This window comes from Taudactylus pleione, unplaced genomic scaffold (genome assembly GCF_031769625.1).
Source record: "Taudactylus pleione unplaced genomic scaffold, aTauple2 ptg000026l, whole genome shotgun sequence".
NCBI classification, from domain to species: domain Eukaryota; kingdom Metazoa; phylum Chordata; class Amphibia; order Anura; family Myobatrachidae; genus Taudactylus; species Taudactylus pleione.
In genome coordinates, this window is record NW_028284428.1 from 1,042,390 (window position 1) to 1,068,846 (window position 26,457).

The window sequence follows — 26,457 nt, forward strand, 5'->3', positions numbered from 1 at the left end:
CTGGAGAGGGGGACCCCTATATTGGGGGGGTCCCCAACTCCCCAGGGATCCCCAGCCTGGACTGACTAGCAGTCAGGGATAATGCTTTGGCCGGGGAAACCGGTGAAAGGTTTTCCCTGGCTGTGGCATTATCCCCCTGCTAGAAAGAGTTCGGTGCTGGTTCTGGAATTTTCAGGGGACCCCTACTCGTTTTGTCCCCTGATTTTCCAGAACCAGGACCAGCTCAACAAAGCCCTGTGCTGGTTCTTAATATACAGGGGCCCCCTAAGCATTTTGGCCCCTGTATCTTTAGAACCAGAACAGGCTTTCTAAAGCCCGGGGCTGGTTGTGCTTTTGGGGAGGGGGTGCACGTCTTTTTTTTTTTATTTAAACACATTTTACATAAGTACACACAGAAACATGTACATATCTCATGGATATGTGCATGTTTCTGTGTTAATCTGACCTGCTCAGGATGTACTCGCTAGCCTGAAGCAGGTCTATTATTTGGGGACTTTTGGTAATCTTTTTTTTGCGAGTCTGAAACAGACACCCTATTACATTGGGCGAGTTGATTGTTTTCAATGTGAAAACATCTGGATGCGAGTTTGAGAATGGAGAGTTTTAGTAACTCTGAAAAATGCGAGTTTTAGTGAACAGACACCCTATTACATTGGAGAGTTGTGAAAAATTGCGAGTTTAGCACCAAACTCGCAATTTACCAAAACAGACTACCTATTACATTTGGCCCATAGGGTTTTAATACTCTTGTTCCCTGCTGCTATTCAATCAATGACTTGTGATACAAGGTTAATCACTCCCATATATCATCATTTATACTAATATTTGTTTTCTTACTGTATGCTGATTACAACATTCATGTTGTTTACGTTTGTTCATTATATGTATTTGTTTTACATGTGAGTTATCTTATTGAAGAGAATTTATCCTAGTGTATATAAACTGAGTGCTTTCCTTAGTCCTGATTTTAACATCTGTGCTTTTTATCCATGTTTATACATCATTCTCACTGTCAGCGGATTTACACTGATTGATGTACTTGGTACATATAGTATTTAAATACTCTTGTTCCCTGCTGCCATTCAATCAATGACTTGTGATACAAGGTAAATCACTCTCATATATTATATTATATATACCAACAATTGTTTTCTTATTGTTTGCTGATTGCAACATTTATGTTGTTTACGTTTGTTCACTACCTGTATATGTTTTACTTGTGAGTTAACTAACTGAATTTATCCTAGTGTATATAAACTGAATGCTTTCCTTAGTCTTGATTGTAACATCTGTGCTCTTTATCCATGTTTATACATAATTGTTACTGGCAGCGGATTTACACTGATTGATGTACTTGGTACATATAGCGTCTAAATACTCTTGTTCCCTGCTGCCATTCAATCAATGATTTGTGATTCAAGGTAAATCACTCTCCTATATCATATTATATATACCAACAATTGTTTTCTTACTGTATGCTGATTACAACATTTATGTTGTTTACGTTTGTTTACTATATGTATTTGTTTTACATGTGAGTTACCTAACTGAAGAGAATTTATCTTACCAAGGGGCCTATTCATTAAACCTAAAAATTCTAAGGAGATAATTAGCTTTAGAACTCTCATGGAGTTCTAGCTAATTATAGGTGGAATTCATCATTCCACCTCTCCATAAGTATCTATTCCGAAAAGCTGTCATTTTTGCGATGACAGCTTTTCGGGAAATAGATACTTTTCCCTGCCTACACTACCTTATCGCGTCTGGAAACAGTGCTGCGCATGCGCTGTTACATCTGTAAAACCAGCGCATGCGCAGCACTGCCTACAGATGCGTTAAGTTTGTGTACCCCCCCCCCTCCCCCCACCACCCCCCTCCCCCCTCCGCTCACCTCCCCCCCCCCCGACTTACCTGTCCGCGCAGCAGCCTCCGGCTCCGTCCTGCTGGTCTGTCATGTGGTTTCCCAGCAGACCACATGACAGATTAGAAAAAAAAAAATGTTTTTTCTTTTTCTAAACTTTCTTGTGCTCTACTGGGGAGCACACATGTCCGACCAGCCTCCGGAGCCTGAGGACGGAGCAGAGCGCCGGAGGGACTCGTCGGGGGACCTGCACACGTGGATACAGGTAAGTTTCACAGTGGCGAATAGTAACTGCATCAAATTCCGAAAATTGATAATTTTCGGAATTTGATGAATACCATAATTTCCACATCCCCATACTAATGTATGGGGAGTGTGGAAATTAACGCAGGGGAACTTAGCAAGGAGATATCTGTGATATCTCCTGTGCTAAGTGGCTACATGAATACCAAAATAACGTTATTTAAGGAAAATGTCCTTAAAAACGTTATTTTAGTATTGATGAATAGGGCCCCAAGTTCACTATTAAAAGTTAAGTTTTAATTTCATATAATTCTGCTCATTCATTTTCATTACATTTCCTTTCTAAGAGTGCCCCAACAAAGGCTTATTTGTCTTTTTTCTAGTTTTTGCTCTTTTTATAACTATTTATTATACGAGTTCACATAATATAAGCATAATAAATTATTTGTAAACTTTAGTGTGTTTCTACCAAGAATGCACTACAGTTATAGCCTGAGTTGCATAAAATTATATCCATGGCAGAGGAAAAGGAAGTTCTAAAAAGCGCCACATCCTAGAATTACAGAGCATCAAGGTATTTGGCATGCAAAGCTGCTGAGAGCAAGCAATACAAGAACGTAACAATAACGTTGACTCGTTATCATGGTTAAGCAGCTGGAATGTTAATAGCTCAAGGGAAGAAATGGGAATTTTAATTCAAACACATGTATCTTTCTCATGCCGCAGAATATCATGAATGGATGTGTTCTATACAAGGCAAATAATTTGACATTTACATCTTATTGGTCTCTTTCTCCACATCTCATTCTTTGCTCATTAGATGAAACGTTGAGCATAGATTTTGCAAAACTAGCTGCCACCATTGTTTGCAAAGTGCACTTTAGATTGGGATATGTACCGCAAATCCCTGTACAGTGGAGCAATCCATAGGGGCAGTTAAGACCTATCAGTCAGATATCATTTATAAAATGATTTGGACAATAGTTTTGTCATTAATCTCGGAGAAAGAATCTTTACTTCAATGAATCAGGACACCTCACTTGCTTTCTCTATAGAGCAATCTGAAGTTGAATAGGTGGATAACACATTTTTCTCTGAACTGTTTCAATCTATAAATATACTAGTAAATAAATGGACCCAGCATCAGCCAGGTCACCTGAGGCACCCAGTCCCCAGAACAGCTCATCCCTATTCCCTGACCCATTTTACTTACCACCTCAGTTCCTGGTCCTCTTCTGACCTGTTGGTGTCGGCGTGTGAGTGCACGTTAAGTTTAATGTGCATGCGCCAGAGCCACAAAAAGGTCATCACGCACTGATCTTATCATAATCGCTTCTTGTAGATAGTCTCCATAAATGTACAAGGTAAATGAGGTGAGTTCTTACAGGTAACAAATAAAGTGGTAACATAATCTACCCCTTCCTGCTTCTAATACCTCTTTTTATAGGACCTTGTAATCTAATTAACTTTTCCCTACCTCCATATTATCTGAATCTATTAGTCCAATGTTCTTTTCCACTGTTCCTTTCTTTGGATGTTGTAGACATTACATCCCCACCTATTCTGCAGTCTACTTTTATTTATTTACTAGCTGAAGTACCCGGCATTGCCCTGGTTTAAATCTTCAAGTTAATAAGTTATCAATGAGTTGGATGTAACTGTCAACATTTTAAATATAATTAGCAGCTTAGCAGCTCTTCCAGTACACCCATGAGGAAGTTTCTTTCTGGCGCACTCCACTGTGAGGTCCAACTGGGACCCCAACCACTCCGTCTGTGAACAGGCTACTTGGGTCAAAGTTCTGCCCAGCATACAAGCTCAACTGGAAGCTCAACCCCCTATTATGTCTTCTGGGATCCAATGTTACAACTCTATGAAGTTTTCGTCCAAATCCATCCAGTGGAAGGCTCAGAACAGGCTCCCCGGGTCAAAGGGCCGCCCAGCGTACACCAACGGGAGGTGGGAACAGGACCCTAACCCCCCTAAAACCAGTCCAGGATTGAACTGGACCACCTCGCATTGGTTTCATCCCAATTGGTACAGGGGTGTTCGTATGCATAACCGGACAGACAAGAAAACAAGCAGATTAATGAACTTTATATATAAGATTTATTTTCGTTTGTCCTGCATTCTTTATTTTATTGTGTGTTGTATTAAATGTATAGTAATTTCCTATATGTTTTGCAAAATCACTATATGTTTATTTAGCCCTTTCTGGAGTATCTTATAAATCTTTATATCATCTGTAAACTGATACAAGAGCCTACATAAAACAAAGTAGATTCCAGGGTCCCTAGGTGCAATATTACTTACTAGCCCTGTATCTGAGCTTTCAATATTGACTACAACACTCTAAGGGGTATATTTACTAAAGTGAGAGTTTGTAGAAGTGGAGATGTTTCCCATAGCAACCAATCAGATTCTAGCTATTATCTTCTAGAAGGTGCTAGTTAAATGTTAAGTAGAATCTGATTGGTTGCTATGGGCAACATCTCCATTTCTAAAAACTCTTACTTTAGTAAATATACCTCTAATAGTGAAACTATACCCATTTCACTATCCTTGAGTCAATGCCAAGGATCTTCAGTTCCTGAATGAATATATCATGGAGATACTGTATAAAATGCTTTACTGAAAAGTAAATAATCGATATTCACCTATCCCCAATAATCTATACCTTTGGTTGCTGAAACATCCAATGACATTTGTTTGCCAGGTCCCACCATCAGCAAATCTATGCTATCTTATATTTTGTTTGACTCTAAATAGTCCACAATTCTTCCTCTCCCCCTTTCTAAAGTGATTACTTTTCCTAGTCTTCATGTGAGACTCATACATAATTATACTCTTCCCCACTGCCTTTTTCATGTACTGGAAAAACATCTAACGTTCTTGAATCACCTGGAATTACACTTCTCCAGCAATTGATTTTAATGTTTGGTTAATGGGGCTGCAAGTGCTACACTTAGCTCTTTTATTATTCTTTTTATTAGACCCATTGACTTATCTACTTTTAAATTAATGTAAGTTAAAGTAACAGCTCTAATAATAATTTCCAAGCATCCAAAAATAGCAATTTTTAAGTAATTTGGCACAAGACAATCTTGGAAAATATAACTTTTGCCCAGAACGATTTTATCAAACATTTCTACTGGTTCAAAACTGCACATCTTCTTGCTGTTATAAGGAATAATGCTAGAACAATGAGTCAGGCTCTGGAGATCAAAGATAAAAAGCTCAGGAGTACTGTTTAAAAGTATTACTGCATTTTACTAAAAACGGACTGATGCTTGTACCACACCCAGGGGCGCTGAGAGAGGTGGGGGGGTACTATTTACCCAGGCCCAGGCTTGCTGGAGTGGCCTGGCGGGGGTCCGGCACCACCCCCTCTCCCCTCACAGGAGCCCAGCACATGCTGCTGTGTGCTGGGCTGCAGTGGGAGACTGAGCAGTAGCCGCAGCAGTCTCCTATGCCTGTGGGGGGGAAGCAATCACACTTTTTTTTTTACATTTGTTTTATCATAAGGGGGCGTGACCACGCTTCCCACAAATAAGCCACACCCTTTCCCGCGGGGCCGACGAGGCTCTCTACATCCCTGAACACACCTGCAGCTGAAACAGATATTGAAACTTTTAAAGACTTTTACATTTGCATTTTGTGAAAATCATACATTGGAATATTCTTTTTAATAATCCCTAAATGAAAAATACCCTTTACAAATGCCATATCTGCATGTCATACCGCAGAATGATGTTTTTAAATAAAATCAAGGAGATGGGAGCATCGCGCTCCTGTGTGATTGTCATCTTCGATACGCGAATGTCAATCATAGGTGTAGCGACGGAGATGGGAATTATGTGAGAGGTGTAGAAGGTCAGACTTCAATCCTGAACACTGTTTATACAATCTGAAGGAACTGGAGTGCTGCCATATTCTCACATAAAATCTCATCAACATCACCATGTGACTTCATTACGGAATTATTCCTGGTACTGTTGTTAGGACAGGTTAACTTCTTTGAGATATTTTACTATAACCTGTTTACCTAACAACTGTCCCGAGTTCAGTGGGACAGTGACAATTTCAGGGGACTTTAATGTGACCTGGACAGCAACATTATGCAACATTTTTAATGAGGCATGGTTGTGCCCTGATTTAGACTTATTTTATTTGCATTTATTTTAATTTAACCAGCTATCGTACAAAAGAATGCTGAATAAGCTATAGTAACTCCTGTTGTAGTTACTACTGTTTACAAAATGTATTGAATAGATTTTAAGTTAAGACTTTAATGATTAAAAGAATAGTAAAAAATAAAAGTAAACAAAAATAAACTATGCTGTTTTAGACCTTGATTAAACGAGAATCGGTATGAAATACCGGCAGTCGGGATGTCTTCTGTCAAACTGCAGACAGCGGCATCCCGATGCTCGGAATCCAAATAGGGGTCGGGTAAGTATGTTAACCGTCCTCCCTTCTTCCACTAACCCTAACCCTCCCTTCTTGCACCCTAACCCTCCACACCCCGCGCCCTAGCCCTCCCCGTTAGTGTATAAACCTAACCCACCTCCCTTGGTGCCTAAACCTAACAGTGGCCCTCTCCCCCCCCAGTGGTGTCTAACCCTAACTCCCCCCCCAGTGGTGTCTAACCCTAAACTGCCCCCCCTCCAAAGCCTAATCCTAACCCCCCCCCTCCGTGGTGCCTAAACCTAAACCCCCCGCCCCGCTATACGTACGATCGGGATGGCGGCTGTCGGGATTCCGGCGTCGGTATCTAACCGGCGTCCCGTCATACCGATTCCCTCCATACACTCTCCTGTGTGAAATGGCACCTGAATTCATGAAAAATGGACTTGCATGCAATGCAAAACATGTGAGATCTGTTTCTGAGATACGAGTTCTAAACTTGGCGAGAAGAGTCAGTACTAGGTTCTACTTGGAACCCCAAATTTATGCGAGCCGGGATTCGGTTCATCTTGGAACCCCAAAGTTTGGGTTTGTTTAATGTACAACAAAACCAAACTGCTCATCTCTATCACACAGATGTGTCCACATACATCTTACTTTCTTGTGTGTTAAATAGCCCTTCTAGTCGCGCCATGCCGAGTGTCTTTCTGTGCGACTTTTTACATTCAAATGCAAAGTGATGCATAGAACGCACAAACAGCTTCTGCTTATTAAAATGATATGCAGCATGCCTATATTTTGTGTGCGACTGCGGGTGTATCTGCATGCGAAATGCTACGTTATAGTGTCACAGCCTCTGACACTGTAGGGTCAGTCCCTGGCTGCATATTCTGACATCCAGGGACAGTGTGGTGGTGCAGTGAAGAACGCTGCAGCTGTCAAAATCGATAGATGCAGTTGCCGGAACGGTCACTGACCATTCATTGCCACAGCACTTCGCAGGGCCGGTGCAAGGTTTATCGGAACCCTAGGCAAACCTGCCCTCCCCCACCCCCAACACACCCCCAACACACACACACTCCCCCTCCCCCACCCCCAACACACACACACTCACACACACATACACCCCCTGCAAAACTGACAGTGCCAGCTACAATTAGTTTTCTGATTTATTTATTATTACTTTTTTTTATGATCTGCCCTGCAGCATATCCCTCTGCAACTGGTATATATATTTAACCAGTGCCACACACAACAGACATTGTTATTAAATATACTACAGCAACAGCACAGCAGTACAGTAACGAATTTACTATCTATGAACACTCAGATGTACCGGTCTATATACTAAGCCTTGGAGAAAGATAAAGTGTACGGTGATAAAGTACCAACCAATCAGCTCCTAACTGGCATTTTTCAGACAGTCTGTAATGTGACAGTTAGGAGCTGATTGGCTGTTACTTTATCTCTCTCCAAGGCTTAGTACATAGACACCACAGTCTTTTCTCAGCCCAGACGGCTTCCCTGTTCCTCGTCTCTGAGAGGAAGAGTAGGAGCTCAGGGAACGATAGAGGAGACCAGGTTGCAGGTGCCACAGTGATTAAAATCAAGCACACATCAGCGCTGATGACAGTTGGCCGGTCAGACACTGTGGCTACGGAGAGAAAGGAGATCAGTGTGCAACACTGCTGGTGCACACTGTCACAGTGACTGACAGTGGTGGCTGCGGCTGCCTAGACCAGCGTTGTGGCTGCCGCTAGACCGTCACTACAGTCATGGCACACAATGTTATGTATGTTATCTTTATCGGCAGCATGCATCACCCTCAGTGACCAGCACTCCAAAGCAGCTGCCTAATGCTGTTTAATGGTAGAGCTGGCCCTGGCTGCACACTGAATTGAAATATCAATTAAGTAATGAGAATAGACTGCAATAATCACACTAATAATTTATGTGCTTTCAGTGGTAGGGTTCAATGCAGGGATTAAATCTGTATGAAGTGGCTGAGACTCAACATCATTCTTAGTAAATATTTTGCACTAGGAGTAGAGAATGATATAAACCTACTGAAAGGCTCTATGGATTGAAGCATAAGACAAGTTGTGCACATGTGCAGTATGAAAAAATGTATATTATGCAAACAAAAAGCTTACTTCCAACTTTTCACTTCTATTTACGCTAAGAATTATGTTAGCCAACTCTTACAGTAGGCCTTACAAACATATAATTTGCTACGTGGTGGAAAAAAATGGAACAGACACTTTAATTCTTTTGAACTTTGCCTGTTTTCTTTCTAAAAAGAGTAGAATGGGGTCTTTCAGTGACACATAGGGGTTTATTTACTAAGCTTCAGGTTGCATCCCACCAGATTGAGGGACAAAATTTAAAAGGACAATGATTTTATTAGTAAAACACAGCTAGTAAAATCATTGCCCTTTTAAATTTTGGGTAAAAATACGATTTGGAGGTGTCAGGTTTTGTAACCCGATGCTTAGTAAATAAACCTTATAATGTATTTTATGTGATATACCAAAAGGTTCAGAAGAAATCAAGAGCTTATGTTTCAACCAAAATTCCCTAGGGACCTTTTAATGTACTATATGGTTATTCAGGGGGCTGCCATGATTGCAGTCCCATGGGTCTTCCTAGAAGTCTCTATCTTCATCCATTAAAACAACTAAATCTCTTTCATTGGGCGGAATTCAATTGATTACGCGGTCCGGATCTCCCGTCTAAAGTGACAGGAGATCGCGGGCCGCCATTCAATTGCTGCCGTTCTTCGTGCTGATCGCGCCCATAGATGTCAGGTTTAGCCGCGTAAAGCAGCTAAACCCGACCAAAGTGCTGGGCGTGATCGCGAAAAGTGATGTTTGGGCGCCCAAACATGTCACTTTTCGCACATTTCAGCTCTCATCCCCCAGGGGCTGCGAGCTGAAATGTAGCGCTTAGCAGCTGATCGCGCCCGACAGGAGCAAGAATAGAATAGCTCCGTCGGGTGCGATAGGGGATGAAAACAATTGAATTCCGCCCATTGAATCCTGAAGCTTCCATATGGCTCCCTCCCTCAGCTCTCACAGTCCCAGGAGTTCTCAAACATTCATGTTGAGAAACTCAAACTTTGCAAAGACAATTCCCATGTAGGATTTTGTTTTACAACTCACAATATTCCCCAGACATAATACTTGTATTCTTCAAACACTGGATTTCAACAGGGCCTCTGTAAACACATCAGTATCTCTCAAGTAATTTGCCAATCTCTTGTCTTACCCTAGCATTCAGACAGACCTCTCTCTGCCCGGGGAGCATCCTAATTCTTTTCCCTGCTCATCGTCTCTGAGAGGAAAAGAGAAGGAGCAAAAGGGAAAGTACAGAGAAAAACTAGGGGGGCAGGTGATTGGCTGGCAAGGATTGCAGCTGGGCGGAACGTAACATTATGTCAGCGGCTGCGCTGATGCCAAACTTGTGACAAACAGACAAAGCATGCAGACTGACAGCCTGCCTGCTTTGAACCCGCCGTCTGAAGCTGCGGCTGGAGGGGCCGGCCGGGGAGTGAGGAGACAGACAGTGTGCATGCAGCACTGACACTGCTGCAGCTACACAATCTGTCTCATGGTCTCATTTAGACCCGCTCGCAAGCGCCGATGTGCACGCAAGCGGGTCGATGTAGAGGCCCTGCGCAGCGGCCGCACTAGGCGTGCGCAAGCCCCGGAGTGAGAGAGAAATTGTCTCGCTCCGGGGCTTACTACAAAAGGGGTGGCTGTCAATGGTGATCGACAGCTCGCACCGTTTTGTAGGCGGGGGGGTGGCTTGCCAAACGGAGGCATTCCCGACGGAACGCCTGCCGTTTGGGGGCGGCCCCACTGACATCACTCATGATGTCAGTGGTGAGCCTCCGGCTCTATTAGAGCCGAAAGCTCACGGGCTTGCGGCAGACGAGACCTTACCACAAGGGTCTCGTCGCAAGCCCCGATGGTCGCGATGGTCTTGACCATCGCGACCATCAATCTGGCCACTCGCTAAAGCTGTCACCCACAGCCTAGCGAGCAGCCAGGAGGCCGGGACGGAAAATAGATGCGGCCGCCCTCACTCAGAGCGAGCACTTGCATTTTGCGAGCTCCTCTGAATGAGGTCCTCGGTCCCTTACAACATAGTGCGGTGGCCACGGCCAGCTTTACAAGTGCCACGGCCCCCGCCGCTTGGACACTACATAGGGGGGCCTTGCCATTAGTAAACTATCTGTGACTGTGCCTGGACAAGATAACGGTGGCCGCTCAGAATTTACATAGGGGCCAGCCATTATGCCATACAGTTACACTGCCTGTGTCACACTAACTATAGGGGACTCTAGATAAACGACACAGGCAGCACCCCTGCGCAGCTACGTTGCTGGTGATAAGTGTGGCTAATGCGCGTGCACACACACACACACAATAAAAAACACGATTGATTGAGTGGATTAATTTTTGGGGGGCACTTGGGAGGGAGAGCACCTGAACGAGGCAGCAGCCTCTTGATAACCGACACAGGCAGCACTCCTGCGCAGCTATGTTGCTGGTGATAGGTGTGGCTAACACGCGCACACACAAAAAAAAACACATTGGTTGATTGGATTAATTTTTGGGGGGCACTTGGGAGGGAGAGCACCCGAACGAGGCAGCAGCCTCTTGATAAACGACAAAGGCAACACCCCTGCACAGCTACGTTGCTGGTGATAAGTGTGGCTAACACGCACATACACACAAAAAAAAACACATTGATTGATTGATTAATTGATTGGATTAATTTTGGGGGGGCACTTGGGATGGAGAACACCTGAAAGAGGCAGCACTGTCTCCTGTGCAGCTACTTTGCTGATAAGTGTGGCTAATGCACACACAGAAATAAAAACACTTTTAATATTTTTTTTGCACTGGGGGGAGCACCCCTGAACGAGGCAACATCCCCTTGATAAATGACACAGGTAGCACTGTCTCCTGCGCAGCTACTTTGCTGATATATATGGCTAATGCACACAGCACAGTTCCTAGTATAGTAGAGTAACACAGGCACAGCACAGCCCAGCACAGCGGCCAGCCCTAGTATGGAGTAGACAACAGCCAGCCAGCCCCTATGCAGACAGCCCCTGACAAGTGACAACAGTAGCCAGCCCCTTAAACACAGTCAGCAACAGCACAGCACAGCCTCCTCCTTCCTCTTCACTCTCCACAGCCAGAATGAAAATGTCTGCGATCGCGAAGACTGCCCGAAGGAAGGAAGGCTCTCTCTTGCTCCTCGCTGTGTGAAGTGACACCACTAAGCCAGCATAAGATCTGCCTAAAGAAGCAGCTGTCCCCTTGGTTAGTATCACAGCTACAGAAGTAGCTGTGTTACTTACCTCCTCCCCGTCAGCCCAGCGATGCATGCATGACCAGAGGTCACACATGGAAACAGCTGCCGGGGAGGTAGTGAGGAGGCAGCAGAGGGATCCACTCGGAAAGTAGCATTTCGGCATGGTTACCAGGCCATTTATCGTTTATGAATAGGCCCCTAAGAGCAGCGCCGTAGCAGGACGGCAGTACGCCCTGTGCTGCACTGCCGCCCCTCTTGCTCACCCCCGTCCCCCCTCCTCCCTCTGAGCACTTATCTTTTCCTCTGGGAGGTGGATGGAGGGCATGGATCTTCATCGGCATTGCTGGTGTGCGCCGCACAGTATTGCAGATCTCTTCTTGCAGACCTCTCCGGAGCCGGCCAGTTCGTGGCCGGTGCTGCTAGAGGATTCCGCCCTGTGCGGAGGCACTGGCCGCACCACCCTCCCTATGGCCCTGCCTAAGTCTCTTCTTTTTAAAATGTTAAAATGCATTTCTTTCTTATTTTATTGTCTTGAAAGGGTTATTAAAAATGTATGAAGATTATTTAAAATACAAAATAGTATGTTACTAACAATTCTATATATTGTCATGAGTGCTCCAATATTTGCTGTGAAGACTCGTGCGTGGTATGCTTCTATGCAACAGCTCAAAAGCAAAGTGTGAAAACCTAATTTGCCGAATAATTCAATAAAGGAACACAAAGTCCCAGAGCTATGTATTCTTGGGAGATAGCCAAATTAGTGATAGTTCGGTGGTTTGGAGCAAAACAACGGAACCAAAAAAAGTCCCTCCTGTAATTAGCTTAGCACAAAATCAGAAAGTACAGTAGACCCAACAATGTGTTCTCACCACTAATAGAATTTGGATATCAAACTCCTTAGATTTTTTCAAAACAGGGGTCTATTTCTTCAAAATAGGGGTTGGTTCAATTTGGAACGAGATGGCTCACCCCGCAAGTAAGTAAGGGCATATTTGGCACTTACAGTGGCCCCAGAATTGCTAATTTTTGTTCACAGCCCCATAGGACTGCGTACAACAATCCAAGAGCCAAGGGTGAGATTGGGATAAGTTGAGGTGCTGTTGCCAGCATTTCCATTACGTTGCAAGGGCACATTGCACCGCTGAGCCTGAGATCCATCTTCTACAAGTCATAAGATCACATTGCCTTTTTCTTGCTGCTTCTGAGCATACATGCTGACACTGTATATATCGACTCTGAAAGATCCCTGGAGTTGAGGGGCAAGTGAAACATTATTGGAACGCGATACGCATAATTTTGTTGGTTCCATTGTCTTTTCCCATACCACAATTTTGGACACTCTCCTGAGGATACATGGCTCTTAATCATAAATATTTTTTATTTATTCCCTATACTAAGGCTCTCCCTATACTAGGGATATACATTTAATGATATAAGCTCACCCAGGATAAAGTTGATTCTAAATGAATGCTTTTTATTTTATATGTACACTGGTTTCTCTATTAGATTTTTTTTTTTAAATAAATGCTAACCAATATAAATTAAAGTTCCTTTAAGAAAAATAGCTTTCCCTGTTTGTCTTGTGCAGATTCTTTTTTGCCAGAAATTTCTTCCCCCTGTAATACTAAAGTACATTAGGGTGTGGTATATTTTGCCAACATACACAATGTTGATTTTCATTGTGTCGACAATGTTATACAATCAACACTGAACATATCAACATTTTCATAATGCCTACAGGTTTCCCTGGAAACCAAACACATCTGAACTTAGGGGTTCCAAGTCGAATGTAGGTCCCAGTTTGGAATCACTTCAGGGCTCTGCGTAGAACAGAATCCTGACTCAGGTCTTCTCGTAATTTGGAACCCGGATTTAAGAACTAGATCTTGTGTGTTTTGGATTGCAGTTACGTCCCTCCCTCATGATTTCAGGTGCTGTGAGGTGGTCAAAATTGATTGTTATTGATGTTACTAGTATTAAAGGAACAGAAACAGGTCCAAATTAAATAATTTTAGCTATATTTGTAAGTTTTTAAAGATAACCCCTTAATCCGAACCATTATAATTGTTGAAAGAAAAAAACGTAATCCAAACCAAAACAGGTAGTTTTGGCAAAATCGAAACCAAAACATGATGATTTAGAACCAAAACCAAAACATGACGGTCCGCCCACTTCTCTAGTCGACATTCATCATGTGGACACTGATGTACAGTAAAGTCGACATTGATGAAATATCAAAAACGAGCTGTTCATCAAAGTCTATCCCTTATGCTAACACTAATTCTAACTCTAATGGAAATGTTAAAATTATTATAATGTTGTCATTTCCGATGTCGATGTTTTGTAATTTTCGACATTTTGCAGGTGCCGACATTGATGATGTCAACATTTTAACAACATCAACATCATCAATATCGACCTTCTGCTTCTAAATGTAGACATTCTGGCTGTATATCTTTATTTCAATTGACTTTAGAGCCTTATGTTTTATTTCTTATTTTCAACAGTAAAGCACTGTATTGGTAAACTGTAGGAAACTATGCAATTTTAACATATTCATTTGGTACAGTATATGTACTTTTTACAATGTGACAATGAGAAGAAGGACCATAATATATAAGTCCTTTAATTGAAAGTTTCATGGCATGTCAATGAAAGGTGTTAATTTAGTCCCATTTGACTCTGGGCTTCTGTAAAACAAAAAAATGCAGTAACTCTAATTAGAACATAATTAATAATGGAACATAATTTATCAAAGCCCTGGTTATAATTACAATACTTACCTAAAAAAGTTATGTTACAATTAAATTTGACATTATCCATAATGAGCCATATAATTTGCATGCATGGCAAATGTCTCTTAAATCTATCTTCATGAACTTTTAATTTAAAAAACAAAATGTTATTTTTTATGTGCATAAGTATAGATCATCGCAGCTGTGGATGTGCGCAAATATGCTAATGCAACAGCGCCCGGGACTTTTACTGAGACGCCCACCTGAGCCATCACAGCTGTCCACAACTGGGTGCACATACGCACCATCTGACGCAGATCAGGCAAACATCGACTTCTCCAGTGAGTCTATGGTTACTCAGAATGGCCGCCGTAACAGAACCGGAGCCATGTTTACTGCGTACGGGATTGCAGATGCAGTATGTGACACGCCCCCAAAATGGTTGATATACGCCTGCCTTTTTTGCCTCGCCAAAAAACTTCCTGCCTGTTAATCACACTGTGAATAAAGACTTGTAGTGTGCGACTATTGGCTGCTGCGGCCAACACCACCACTTGTCTGTTTTAGATGCTTTAGTAAATCTTACCCAAAGTCTCTATTTTTCTGTATTGTTGTAAATATAGTTTTCTCCATCCTCACAGATCAAAACCTGTTCAGTAAGATGGCAAGTCACCTTCTTAACTGTAAACTGAATTGACAGGTCATCTTTATTGCTAGCGAAAGGGCACAGGCCATCCTGGGATGTGAGACCAGTGCAGGAGGCCAGATTCACAGATCGATGCAGTTGCTCGCCACTCGCTCTATGCCCAACTATGCCTGTTACATGAGTGTCTCCAAACAATTTGAAAATTCAGGTGTCAAGAGATCTAGTTGTACAGTGAAATTGCACTGTGTGTGGACAACTAAAGGTGAGATGTATCAAGCCTTGGAGAGAGATAAAGTGGAGACAGATAAAGTATTGCTCCTGTCAGTTTAAGTTTGAAAAAATGACAGTTAGGAGCTGATTGAATGGTACTTTAGCTCTCTCCATGGGTTGAAACATCTCCCTCTTAAGTCTTTTTCATTTGCAATGGGAAAGAAAGCCAACTGAAAACGAAATGCTCCTATGTTTTTTAGTTATTCACAGTACTGCCTCTGGTTATATCTTCTTTAAGTAATATAGAAATGTTATTAACATCCATGTACATTCTTCTATAGTTAGCTCTGATCAAGTGTAAATATCTAGTAGGATAGCTATAAGAAATAAATATTAGCTCACGTATAGTTATTGACAAGTGTTCTATTCATTAAAGCAGTTAGAACAGTGGAGAACCTAATTTACTGGCAAAAAAGGTTCCTCCACCAGTCATCATTCACTAAGCCTATACTTGTATTCTTTCCTCATTACAGTACTTGTGAGATTGCTCAGCCCTGTCACAAGTTATTGACTGCAATTCACATTTACATTTCAATAAAGAGCCTCATTTAGAGTTAGGTATAAATCCAGGTAGAAGGTACTATTTTACACCATTGGCAAAACCATGTTGCGCTGCAGGGAGTGTGGGTGAGGTCATTTAAAATGTGCAGACAGACTTTAGGGACTGGAGCAGCACGCGTTCTAGCTCTCAGTGTAAATAAAAGACCTGACCAGTATTTGTGTGCAAAATAGAAAAACAGGCAGCATTGTTTTAGAAATACATTTGCACCCCTTGCATCACAAATTGGTCTACTTTAAAATTTGCAGTCTTAGCCATACTTGCTGACACTTCTCGCCCCTCCCTGGGGACAGCGGCCAAAGGAAAGTTGCAGCTGCCAAAATAATGCAATTCTCATAGAAGAGGCCAGGCTGCTGCAGTAATAGAAGCCAGGAATTTTAATAAAAGTAGACATTAGAAGTGCGGGAGAGTATTGCAGATCATGTAGTGCTACATATAATAACATATTGGAGGTGTGTGAGGATGCCATCACAGTGGCAATAGTTCAGCAACCTGGAGAGATAGAATATATGGGCGATGTGCAGTTTGAATTTGTTGATTGGTGGAATCCCATGTGACAACCTCTGTTTAGCAAACCCATCCTAAAAAGGTCTGTATGGGACTATCCAGGCTCGGCGATGGGGGGGTACAAGGGGGATGCTTGTGCCGGGCCCTGAGGTTCAGAGGGACCCCAGACACCCAACCACTAAAGAGCTGCCACTGGCTGATACAGATAGATCAGTGGCTATATAAATACCTTCTTGAGAACCCTACCGGCCCGGTGTATAAAGAAGAATGACATGAAACTTAACTAAACCTCCTCCCTGATTAACCACATAGTGTAATTGAGGGAAAAAAGTGCACATGCGTGAGAGTACACGGTGATGGCATGATGATACGGCTGCGCTTCTCCTGTGCATCCCACCTAGGAGCAAGCTGCACTGGACGCGGCTTTGACCGCTGAGCTGCTGCATAATTAAAATATTCCACCACAACAGTGCTACCAAGTGGTCCACCTTACCACACATTCATCCTGGGATCACTTCAACAGAGTCAGGACTGGAATATCCAGGGAGCCTTCACTGTTGCACTCGTAGTATGATAATGGAATTCCTGCACTTTGTGGCACTAAAGACTGCCTTCTGCGGTAAGCAAGCACCCATTGTTTCTCTGTCACACCAGGCAGGCAGAGTGCTAGTCCACATTTCACCTAGATGGACATTTATCGAATTCTTTGCAAAACTCTGATACCATTATATACAGATGTGTCCTCATACATCTAGTCTCCTTGCGCATTAAACATGCCGTGGCATGAATTGGTAGCGCTGAACGTCTTTTTGTGCAACTGTCACTGTTACGTAGTAAGCAGATACACCCGCACACAGAATATAGGCATGCCGCATATCATTTTAATCAGCAGAAGCTGCTTGTGTGACCAATTAGCATCGCTGTGCAAATAAGACGCATTTGAAGGTAAAAAGTCACACGAAAAAATGCTTGGAGCTACCGAGTCTCACTGAGCTTCTGCGTTATGTGTAGCGCGACTTGTAGCGCACAGAGGATAGATGTATGTGGACACATCTGTACCGCTAGAGCACAATTATCAGCTACAGTATTTGACAATCAGTTGAATTGGGATCTTTCCGCTATACAGTACATTGGCTGACTATTCCTGTTCGTAGAAAAGTGTATAATACCATCATTTTATTATGTCTATGGCCTAATATACTATGAGCCACTGAATATGTGCTTACACCATTCCACAATTCCTTTCCAACCAGCAAGTATAAATTTAATAAACTCTCATTGTTTCATAGCTTTCTGATATTGCTTTAATAATTTGTATTATTATTTTTTGCACATTTGCTACTGATTTCAAACTCAAATCCCTTTTTCCACATTTACATTTTCCACAAGGTACTATAGGGCTTTCCCTCTCCCTGGGACTGCTGCTACAAAAAGAACCCTTTAATACATATTTTATATATTATATTTAATACATTTTTCTCTCCCAGGTTCTGAGCTTTTGCACCATTGAGTAATCTCTTTACCTATAGTCAAGAAGGCACTGGCGACGCAGGGGTGGATAGCGCTAGAGACACGGGGAGTGGTGGGGAGGGGCTAGAGACATGGGGGAAAGTGCTGGACACATAGGGGGGAAAGTGCTGGAGGTACAGGGAGGATGGTGCTGGAGACACATGGGGTATGGTGCTGGAGACACAGTGGGGATGGATGCTGGAGGCCAGTGACATGCGGTGAGGTCAATGACTGGGGAGGCACACGTATAAAAAAACACAGTTTTTATATCAAAACTTTGGAGTATGACAAGGAGTATGATAGGGGAGGGAGAATGACAGTGGAGGCTCTGCCTACCCTGACTGCACGTTCCTGCTGGAGGCAAATGGGGGAGGGTGCTGGAGGCACAAGGAGAGTGGTGCTGGAGACACAGGAGGGGTGGTGCTGGAGGCACAAGGAGAGTGGTGCTGGAGACACAGGAGGGCTGGTGCTGGAGACACAGGGGTGAATGGTGCTGGAGACACAGGGCTCTATTTACTACAATCCGCATTTGTAATGCAGATTGTAGTGTGATATTACCGCTGAATTCGCATTGCGAATTCAGGCAATATCACAGGGATTTACTACCAAATCCCTTGCAGGGACAGAGCTTGCGAGAAAGCTCTGTCCCTGCGAATCCCATCCGCACACTAGTCATGGTATTTTCGCAAAAAAAAAAGTAAGTATAGTGACTAGTGCCCCGCACATGCGCCGACCGGCCGCCGCTGCTACCCCCCGGCGCTAAGCCCCGCCCCCCACGATCGCGGACCCCCCTGGCACCTCCTCTCTCCCTTAATTACACTTACCTGCATGATCCGGGCTCCGGCGATATCTTCCATGTCCTCCGGTCAGGCGATATCCCATACTGCACTGGGACCCGATCACCTGATGACCGGGCCGCAGTGCAGCATGGGAGACCAGCTGACCGGAGGGGAGACATCACCGGAGCCCCGACCACCGGTCCCTGGAGTCAGGTAAATTAATTTTTTTATTACTTTTTTTTTTTTTACTTTTTTTTACACCGTATCAGTGTGCTGTCTGTTTAGACGACACAGCTGATCACAGGGGCCGGCTACCGGCTCTGCTCTCCCGTTAAAGCAGGGCAGGAGTCCGGTAACCGGGGTAGACCCTGGATAACGCCACCTCCAGGTGGCGTTATTATCACAGGGCTTTCTCTGGTATTTTTTTACAATTTATTTTTAGTAACTTTGGTCGGATCACATTTCCCATTACAATTGTGGGAAATGCGATCTGCTTACTAAAAATAAGTGATACTTAGGGGCTGGAGTAGAATTTTATGAATTCTACTCCAATTGCCCTGTAATAACTATAGGTGATACTAAAATAATGTAAAAAGGGTGTGAAAACACCCTTTTTCACTTTATTTTAGTAAAAGTAATGTTAATAAATAGAGCCCACAGAAAGGATGCTGGACACATACAAGGGGAATCACAACTGGTAGGATTAAAAGGAAAAGGCTGAGGACAGTACTCTTTATTAAGACACCAATTCTAAAGAAACCATATTACTGACATGAATGGTACTACATTAGCATATACAGTTTAATAATATAAACTGGTTTGATCAAGGAATTTCACATTTAGTCCTGCCCCAAATCTTTTTTTCCTATGTATTAACTGGCTGAACCTCTATTGTATGATGATTACATATGCTATATTCCTACGCCTACAGACATCTTCCGGACCATTGATCTCCTACATGAATAATGTCAATTTGTAGCATAGAAAACACCATATAGGTAAAAAAAAAAGCCTCACAAGCACAAGGGCTATCTACGGTAGGTGTTACACTTAAAATTTCCGATCCATAACAGTGTGTATGTGCACTTGGCATTCATCCCTGTCATAATTATGTTTTGCCTTTCTCTTAAACTTCTATAATATTGTTTCTGTTTTTCTACAAATATAAGTATTTAGCCAGAATTTTAAAGAACAGGTTTCAAGGGATGACATTTTCTTTATGTACCCCGAGTGCTTCATGTGGGGGGTGCGGGCTGCACCTTGGTGTCACACTCTGAGGGGGTGACACCAAAATGTCAGCTCCTCTGCAGTGACAGGAGCAGAGTGCTGCAGTGTGACATTCTCCTGCAACACCCGGCTTCTGTCATAGAAGAGGAGCCGACAGTGCAGACTGCCCAGCCTCTGGGGTCAGCCCAGCATCTGCGGTCATGCTGGGCTGCCCCCAGAGTGGTTATCGGGAACCCCTTGTGAAGCCACACCCCTTTATTTAGGCCACACCCCTTATGGCCAGGTGCTCATCCGGTACGCAGGGGTATCCAGAGTGCGCACCGTGTGTCACCAGACCCGGCGACACCTCTGCTGAGTGCTATCAACTCTAGTTACACCTGTGCCCGGTGGCAAGGCACAATGCATCTCCCGAGGAGGGGACCCCCAAAAAATTAGTGTACTGGACCCCAAGATTTCTGTTGCTGACCCTGGGGCTACCCAAAATCTATTCTTTGATTTCCTTTGCCTGATCCATAAAGTCAGATCTAAGCTGAGTGCAGGCCACTTCTGGCTGTTTAAAAATGTGGTGGTCATGGAAACAATGTTACAAAGGAGCATATCCTACACATTATAAAGGACCACCTGGACACAAACCCCGTGAGGATCAATGCAGGGTGGTTTCCGCTACACACAGAGCCAGTTAATATGCCCGGCATGACCAGGTCGCTGGTTTCTATAGTAACTGAGAAGTGGAACTAAAGGACTGCTTTGAACAAGGGCAGATAGCAAAATTTCTAGAATCAAACAATCCCAGTTGCTGAGACAGGGGAATAAGTACAAATTTCCAGGTAACTGTGATTGGGAAAGAGGACTTCCTATGGAGAATAGAGATGGAATGGATCTTTGGGTTTCCTTAAGATTTACTAAAGGTGGAGATATACTATTGTTCACCGTTATATTGCAATTATCTCCCGTTATCATCGGTGCCTTATCAGCATTTAATTTTGCGGCCATGTATTATCTTTTTTTTTGTCAGGACAGTGCTTCCGATATCCAGCTGTCCCGGCTGACCCACGATCATGGGCCTACACATTTACAAGCCACATGTAATGGAAATTTGTGGAAAGTAGCCCATACTGTAGGTTAGAATAGTTAACACCATCTAATGGAACTTGATACATATGGCCCAGATTGCACCCGCACAGCAACCTATGGGAACTGTTCTGCCGCGGAACCCTAATATGGGGGATCCATAAGTGATGCAGTATATATATATACTATGCACCTGTATTTATGCACCTGTATTTATGCACCTGACTGTATATATATATATATATATATATATATACACACAGTCAGGTGCATAAATATTGGGACATTGACAGAATTTTCATATTTTGGCCTCTATTCACCACCACAATGGCTTTGAAATGAAACAAACAATATGTGCTTTAACTGCAGACTTTCAGATTTAATTTGAGGGTAATTACATCCAAATCAGGTGAATGGTGTAGGAATTACAACGGTTTCTATATGTGCCTCCCACTTTTTAAGGGGCCAAAAGTAATGGGACTATCAACTCAAAAGCTATTTCATGGACAGGTGTGGGCTATTCCCTCGTTATTTCATTACCAATTAAGCAGGTAAAAGGTCTGGAGTTGATTCTAGGTGTGACATTTGCATTTGAAATCAGTTGCTGTCAACTCTCAATATGAGATCCAAAGAGCTGTCACTTTCATTAGGCTGAAAAATCAAAACAAACCCATCAGAGAGATAGCAAAAACATTAGGTGTGGCCATCTCAACTGTTTGGAACATTCTTAAAAAGAAAGAACGCACCGGAGAGCTCAGCAACACCAAAAGACCAGGAAGACCACGGAAAACAACTGTGGTGGATGACAGAAGAATTATTTCCCTGGTGAAGAAAAACCCCTTCACAACAGTTAGCCAAATCAAGAACACTCTCCAGAAGGTAGGTGTATATGTGTCAAAGTCAACAATCAAGAGAAGACTTCACAAGAGTGAATATATAGGGTTCACCACAAGATGTAAACCATTGGTGAGCCACAAAAACAGGAAGACCAGATTAGAATTTGCCAAACAACATCTAAAAAAGCCATTACAGTTCTGGAACAACATCCTATGGACAGATGAGACAAAGATCAACTTGCACCAGAGTGATGGGAAGAGAAGAGTATGGAGAAGGAAAGGAACTGCTCATGAACCAAAACATACCACCTCATCAGTGAAGCATGGTGGTGGTAGTGTCATGGCGTGGGCATGTATGGCTGCCAATGAAACTGGTTCCCTTGTATTTATTGATGATGTGACTGCTGGCAAAATCAGCAGAATGAATTCTGAAGTATTTTGGGCAATATTATATGCTCATATTCAGTCAAATGCTTCAGAACTCATTGGACGGCGCTTCACAGTGCAGATCGACAATGACCTGAAGCATACTGCAAAAGCAACCAAAGAGTTTTTTAAGGCTAAAAAGTGGAATGTTATGCAATGGCCGAGTCAATCCCCTGACCTGAATCGGATTGAGCATGCATTTCACTTGATGAAGACAAAACTGAAGGGAAAATGCCCCAATAACAAGCAGGAACTGAAGACATTTGCAGTAGAGGCCTGGCAGAGCATCACCAACGATGAAACCCAGCGTCTGGTGATGTCTATGCGTTTCAGACTTCAGGTTGTAATTGCCTGCAAAGGATTTGCAACAAAGTATTAAAAATTGAAAGTTAGATTTAGGATTGTTTAGTTTGTCCCATTACTTTTGGCCCCTTAAAAAGTGGGAGGCACATATAGAAACCGTTGTAATTCCTACACCATTCACCTGATTTGGATGTAATTACCCTCAAATTAAATCTGAAAGTCTGCAGTTAAAGCACATCTTGTTCGTTTCATTTCAAAGCCATTGTGGTGGTGAATAGAGGCCAAAATATGAAAATTCTGTAAATGTCCCAATATTTATGCACCTGACTGTATATATATATATATATATATGAATAGTTTTACTGTATATATGTTATGTTGTACTTTAAGATCTAGCTTTTATTGCTGCAAGTGCTATCCACTGTAAATTTGGGGTCTATTCATCATACTATAAATGTCCTGGTAACCATGCGGAAACACTAGTTTCAGCATATTTAAGTTACCGGACCACTCATCATCTGATGTCCGATTAGGACCACCTGATATTCCGAAAACTCTGAAAACTGAACGTTTTCAGAGTTTGCCTGCGAGAACAAGCGCCATCTTCAGATGGCCCTTGTTCTCGTACACTTGCTCCTTCCTATTGGAAGGATTTCAAGGGATGCAAAGAAGGATGCCAGCAGATTCCTCCGCTGCCTCCTCACTAACTCCCCAGCTGCGGGGACAGGTAAGTAAGGCAGCTACTTCTGTAGCTACGCTACTAATCACGGGGATGAATAGGCCCCTTAGACTTAATGAGAAAAATACTAAGGGAGAAAATCAGCTAAAAATTAAATGATTTTAACTGTTTTTGATCATTTTTAATGAAAACCAAAACATATACAATATACCATACCTGCCAAATTGTTAAACAACAAAATCAAGACAAAATAAACTAAGACCATAATCCACCAAAACCATTCTCCTAGATATTAGATAGAAAGTAAGATATGATATATGAGATACTTAGGCAGACGGTTGGAAAGATACAGAGACACAGACAGACAGACAGACAGACAGACAGACAGACAGACAGACAGATAGATAGATAGATAGATAGATAGATAGATAGATAGATAGATAGAATTTCAAGTTCCCTTTGGGGTAGGGGTTAGGTTAAAAGGTTAAATGTTTTATTTTGCAAACTTTCATCAAGGTCTGTCCCATTTATAACTCATGACAACTTGCAGTTATTTGAAAACATCCCTCATTGAAGCATTGGAAAATATTGTGTAATGTGGTTCCTCATCTTGTTGAGATTACATTGTACTGAAATTCTTCCCTATGTTTATAGTAGTTTAAAGGAGCGCTTATGTTTTACATAGACTGTCACAGGAGAAAGCCACACATTTTTTATATTCAGTCCCACAAGTTTTCTCTAATATTGCACAGCCCAGAGTGTCATTTTACAGAAGTGAAATGTAGCTGACCTCTACTTTTTATAATCCTATTACTGTGAGTTATCTGAGGACCATCACCAAGCACAGATAAATCCAGCTGTACAGTAGGTGATCTCTTAAATATGCTTCCACTCCCTTGGTGACTAGTGCTTTCATTTTAAAACAATGGAACTATCTGAAAATCCATTGCACAAAATTCTGAATGACAACCTGTTAAAGCGCATTATCCAGGACCTGGTGCCTCGGAGACACAAGAAGCATGATTAGATTGAATAATTAGCCCTGCAGTATAATTTATGACATTACTACAGGATTATCTGCTACTTTGTGGATAATATTACAGTGCCTTTATATATAATAGTAGATATACTGGATCTAAGGGTTTTCAAAATGCAGATATAATTAAAATCTGTAAATTAATTTATTATGCTCTATTTATATAAAACCTAAATATTCCATAGCTCGTTACAGAGAATATTTAATAACATCAGTCCCAGCCCCATTGGAGCTTACAGACTAAATTCCTGTCACGCAATCACATTAGGGTCTATTTGGTCAAAAGCCAATAAACCTAACAGTATGTTTATAGAGTGTGGAAGCACCTGGAGGGAACCCACACAGAGAGAGGACATACAAACTCCACACAAATAGGTGCGTCGTCAAAATCAAACCCATGACCCTAGTACTGTGAAGCCTCAATTCTAATCTCATTAATTCACAATACAAATATTTTACAAATCATATTAAAACATTAATATGCATCAAATTTTAATTTTTATACAACATATACATGAACACATGTGTATTTTACTATGGGTTTATGTCAAAACAGCCTATAAGACGTAGTGATATGTGGATATGCCTCTCAGCATGATACATTATGGAGTGAATGTGAAATAAATATAACAAAACAATCTGATTTTATATAATTATATTTCATTCAAAGGTTGGTTACTTGCCAAATGCATTATTCATCTGACACTAATGTACTTATTTAGGGAATAATACAAAGAACAAGCCATGCAAATGCTTTGTGCGATTGAAACAGGATATATCTGTGTCTCAGAAAAAAAACATACTATCCCAATCAAATAGAATTTAGTATCACGATAATATAAAAAGAGTAATTTGCTACTGTTGCAGACTGGGCAATATTGAGATGGTTTAATACATATTCAATAAATGAGTTGATGTGTTCCTATACAATAAATAGGTTCTTTCTCTTTACTGAGATAAGTTTCTTAACACTGCTTTCCAAAGAATAATATTACAGTAGTAGTAGAAAAAATATATAAATGAATTATTATATGAATATAAGAGTATACAAAATATGTAATTGTTTGTCATTTTGCAGAAAAAAGGTTAATTGAATTGCAACTATGTAATAAGTAGAATATTTAATATGCATATTATATTTACAGTAAGTGCTTACTGATAATGAGCACTACATAGAATCAGAGATTTTTTTAATGTTCATTATGCAGTTATATAGTTGGTAAAGTAACATATGTCCATTTTGAAACACTGTGCAATAAAGACATTAAATACCAAAACCTGTGCAATAAATAGATTATAATTTAATTATAAATAAATTCCCAGAAAATATTTTAGAAAGTGTTTTATCATGTGCAATTTATATTTTTGCCAAATGTTGCATGTACAATAAAACTGACATTGGTGTAAAGTACATACCTGTCAGCTGAGAGGGCAGTGAGTGTGAACACTGATACCCCAACAGATGTAAGTTGTATGTAAGGAATAAGCTTGCAGCCTACCCTTCCAAACAGCCATTTATCTGCCAGGTACCTGCTGGCATCCACTGGGGCGCAAGTCACCAACAACAGCAGATCTCCCAGAGCCAGGCTGGAGATGAACAGATTCGGGACATTTCTCATGGATTTTACAGTGCAGAAAATCTTGATCAGTGTGACGTTGCCAATAAGACCTATGAGGATGATGAGCCCATATATAGGGGCGATTGCATAGGTGACCCCTGGGTAGAACCAGTCCTCAGTAGAGTGGTTTGAGCTCTGGTTAAAACATGAGCTGGGCACTGCAAAGTTATCGCCTTCAAATTCCAGCAACAAGCAGTTTTCTGGGCTCATTGTTACCCTCTATATAAAAGCACCAGTAAAGGTAAGAGGTGCAGATCTTCTGTTAAATTCACTTTCAGTTCCTCCGCTGTTTACATTGCACCTTATGTCTTCATTAGGTCCTTTAGGTTACTACTTGTGCATCCCATGAATCAAACTCCGCTTGTAGATAGTTTAAGAACACCCACACTCAGAGATTGGCTGGGTAACACATGCCT

The 26,457-nt window shown here is 42.0% G+C and overlaps 1 protein-coding gene across 1 annotated transcript in view; it reads right to left on the reverse strand.

Moving 5' to 3' along the window:
• GRPR (gastrin releasing peptide receptor) overlaps nt 1-26,251 on the reverse strand; it is a 282,548-nt gene extending 256,297 nt beyond the window's left edge. The window contains exon 1 of the mRNA XM_088451485.1: nt 25,839-26,251. Within this exon, the coding sequence (XP_088307611.1) occupies nt 25,839-26,251 (413 nt within the window). The remainder of the gene's footprint in view (nt 1-25,838) is intronic.
• Nucleotides 26,252-26,457: the final 206 nt, after the last annotated feature.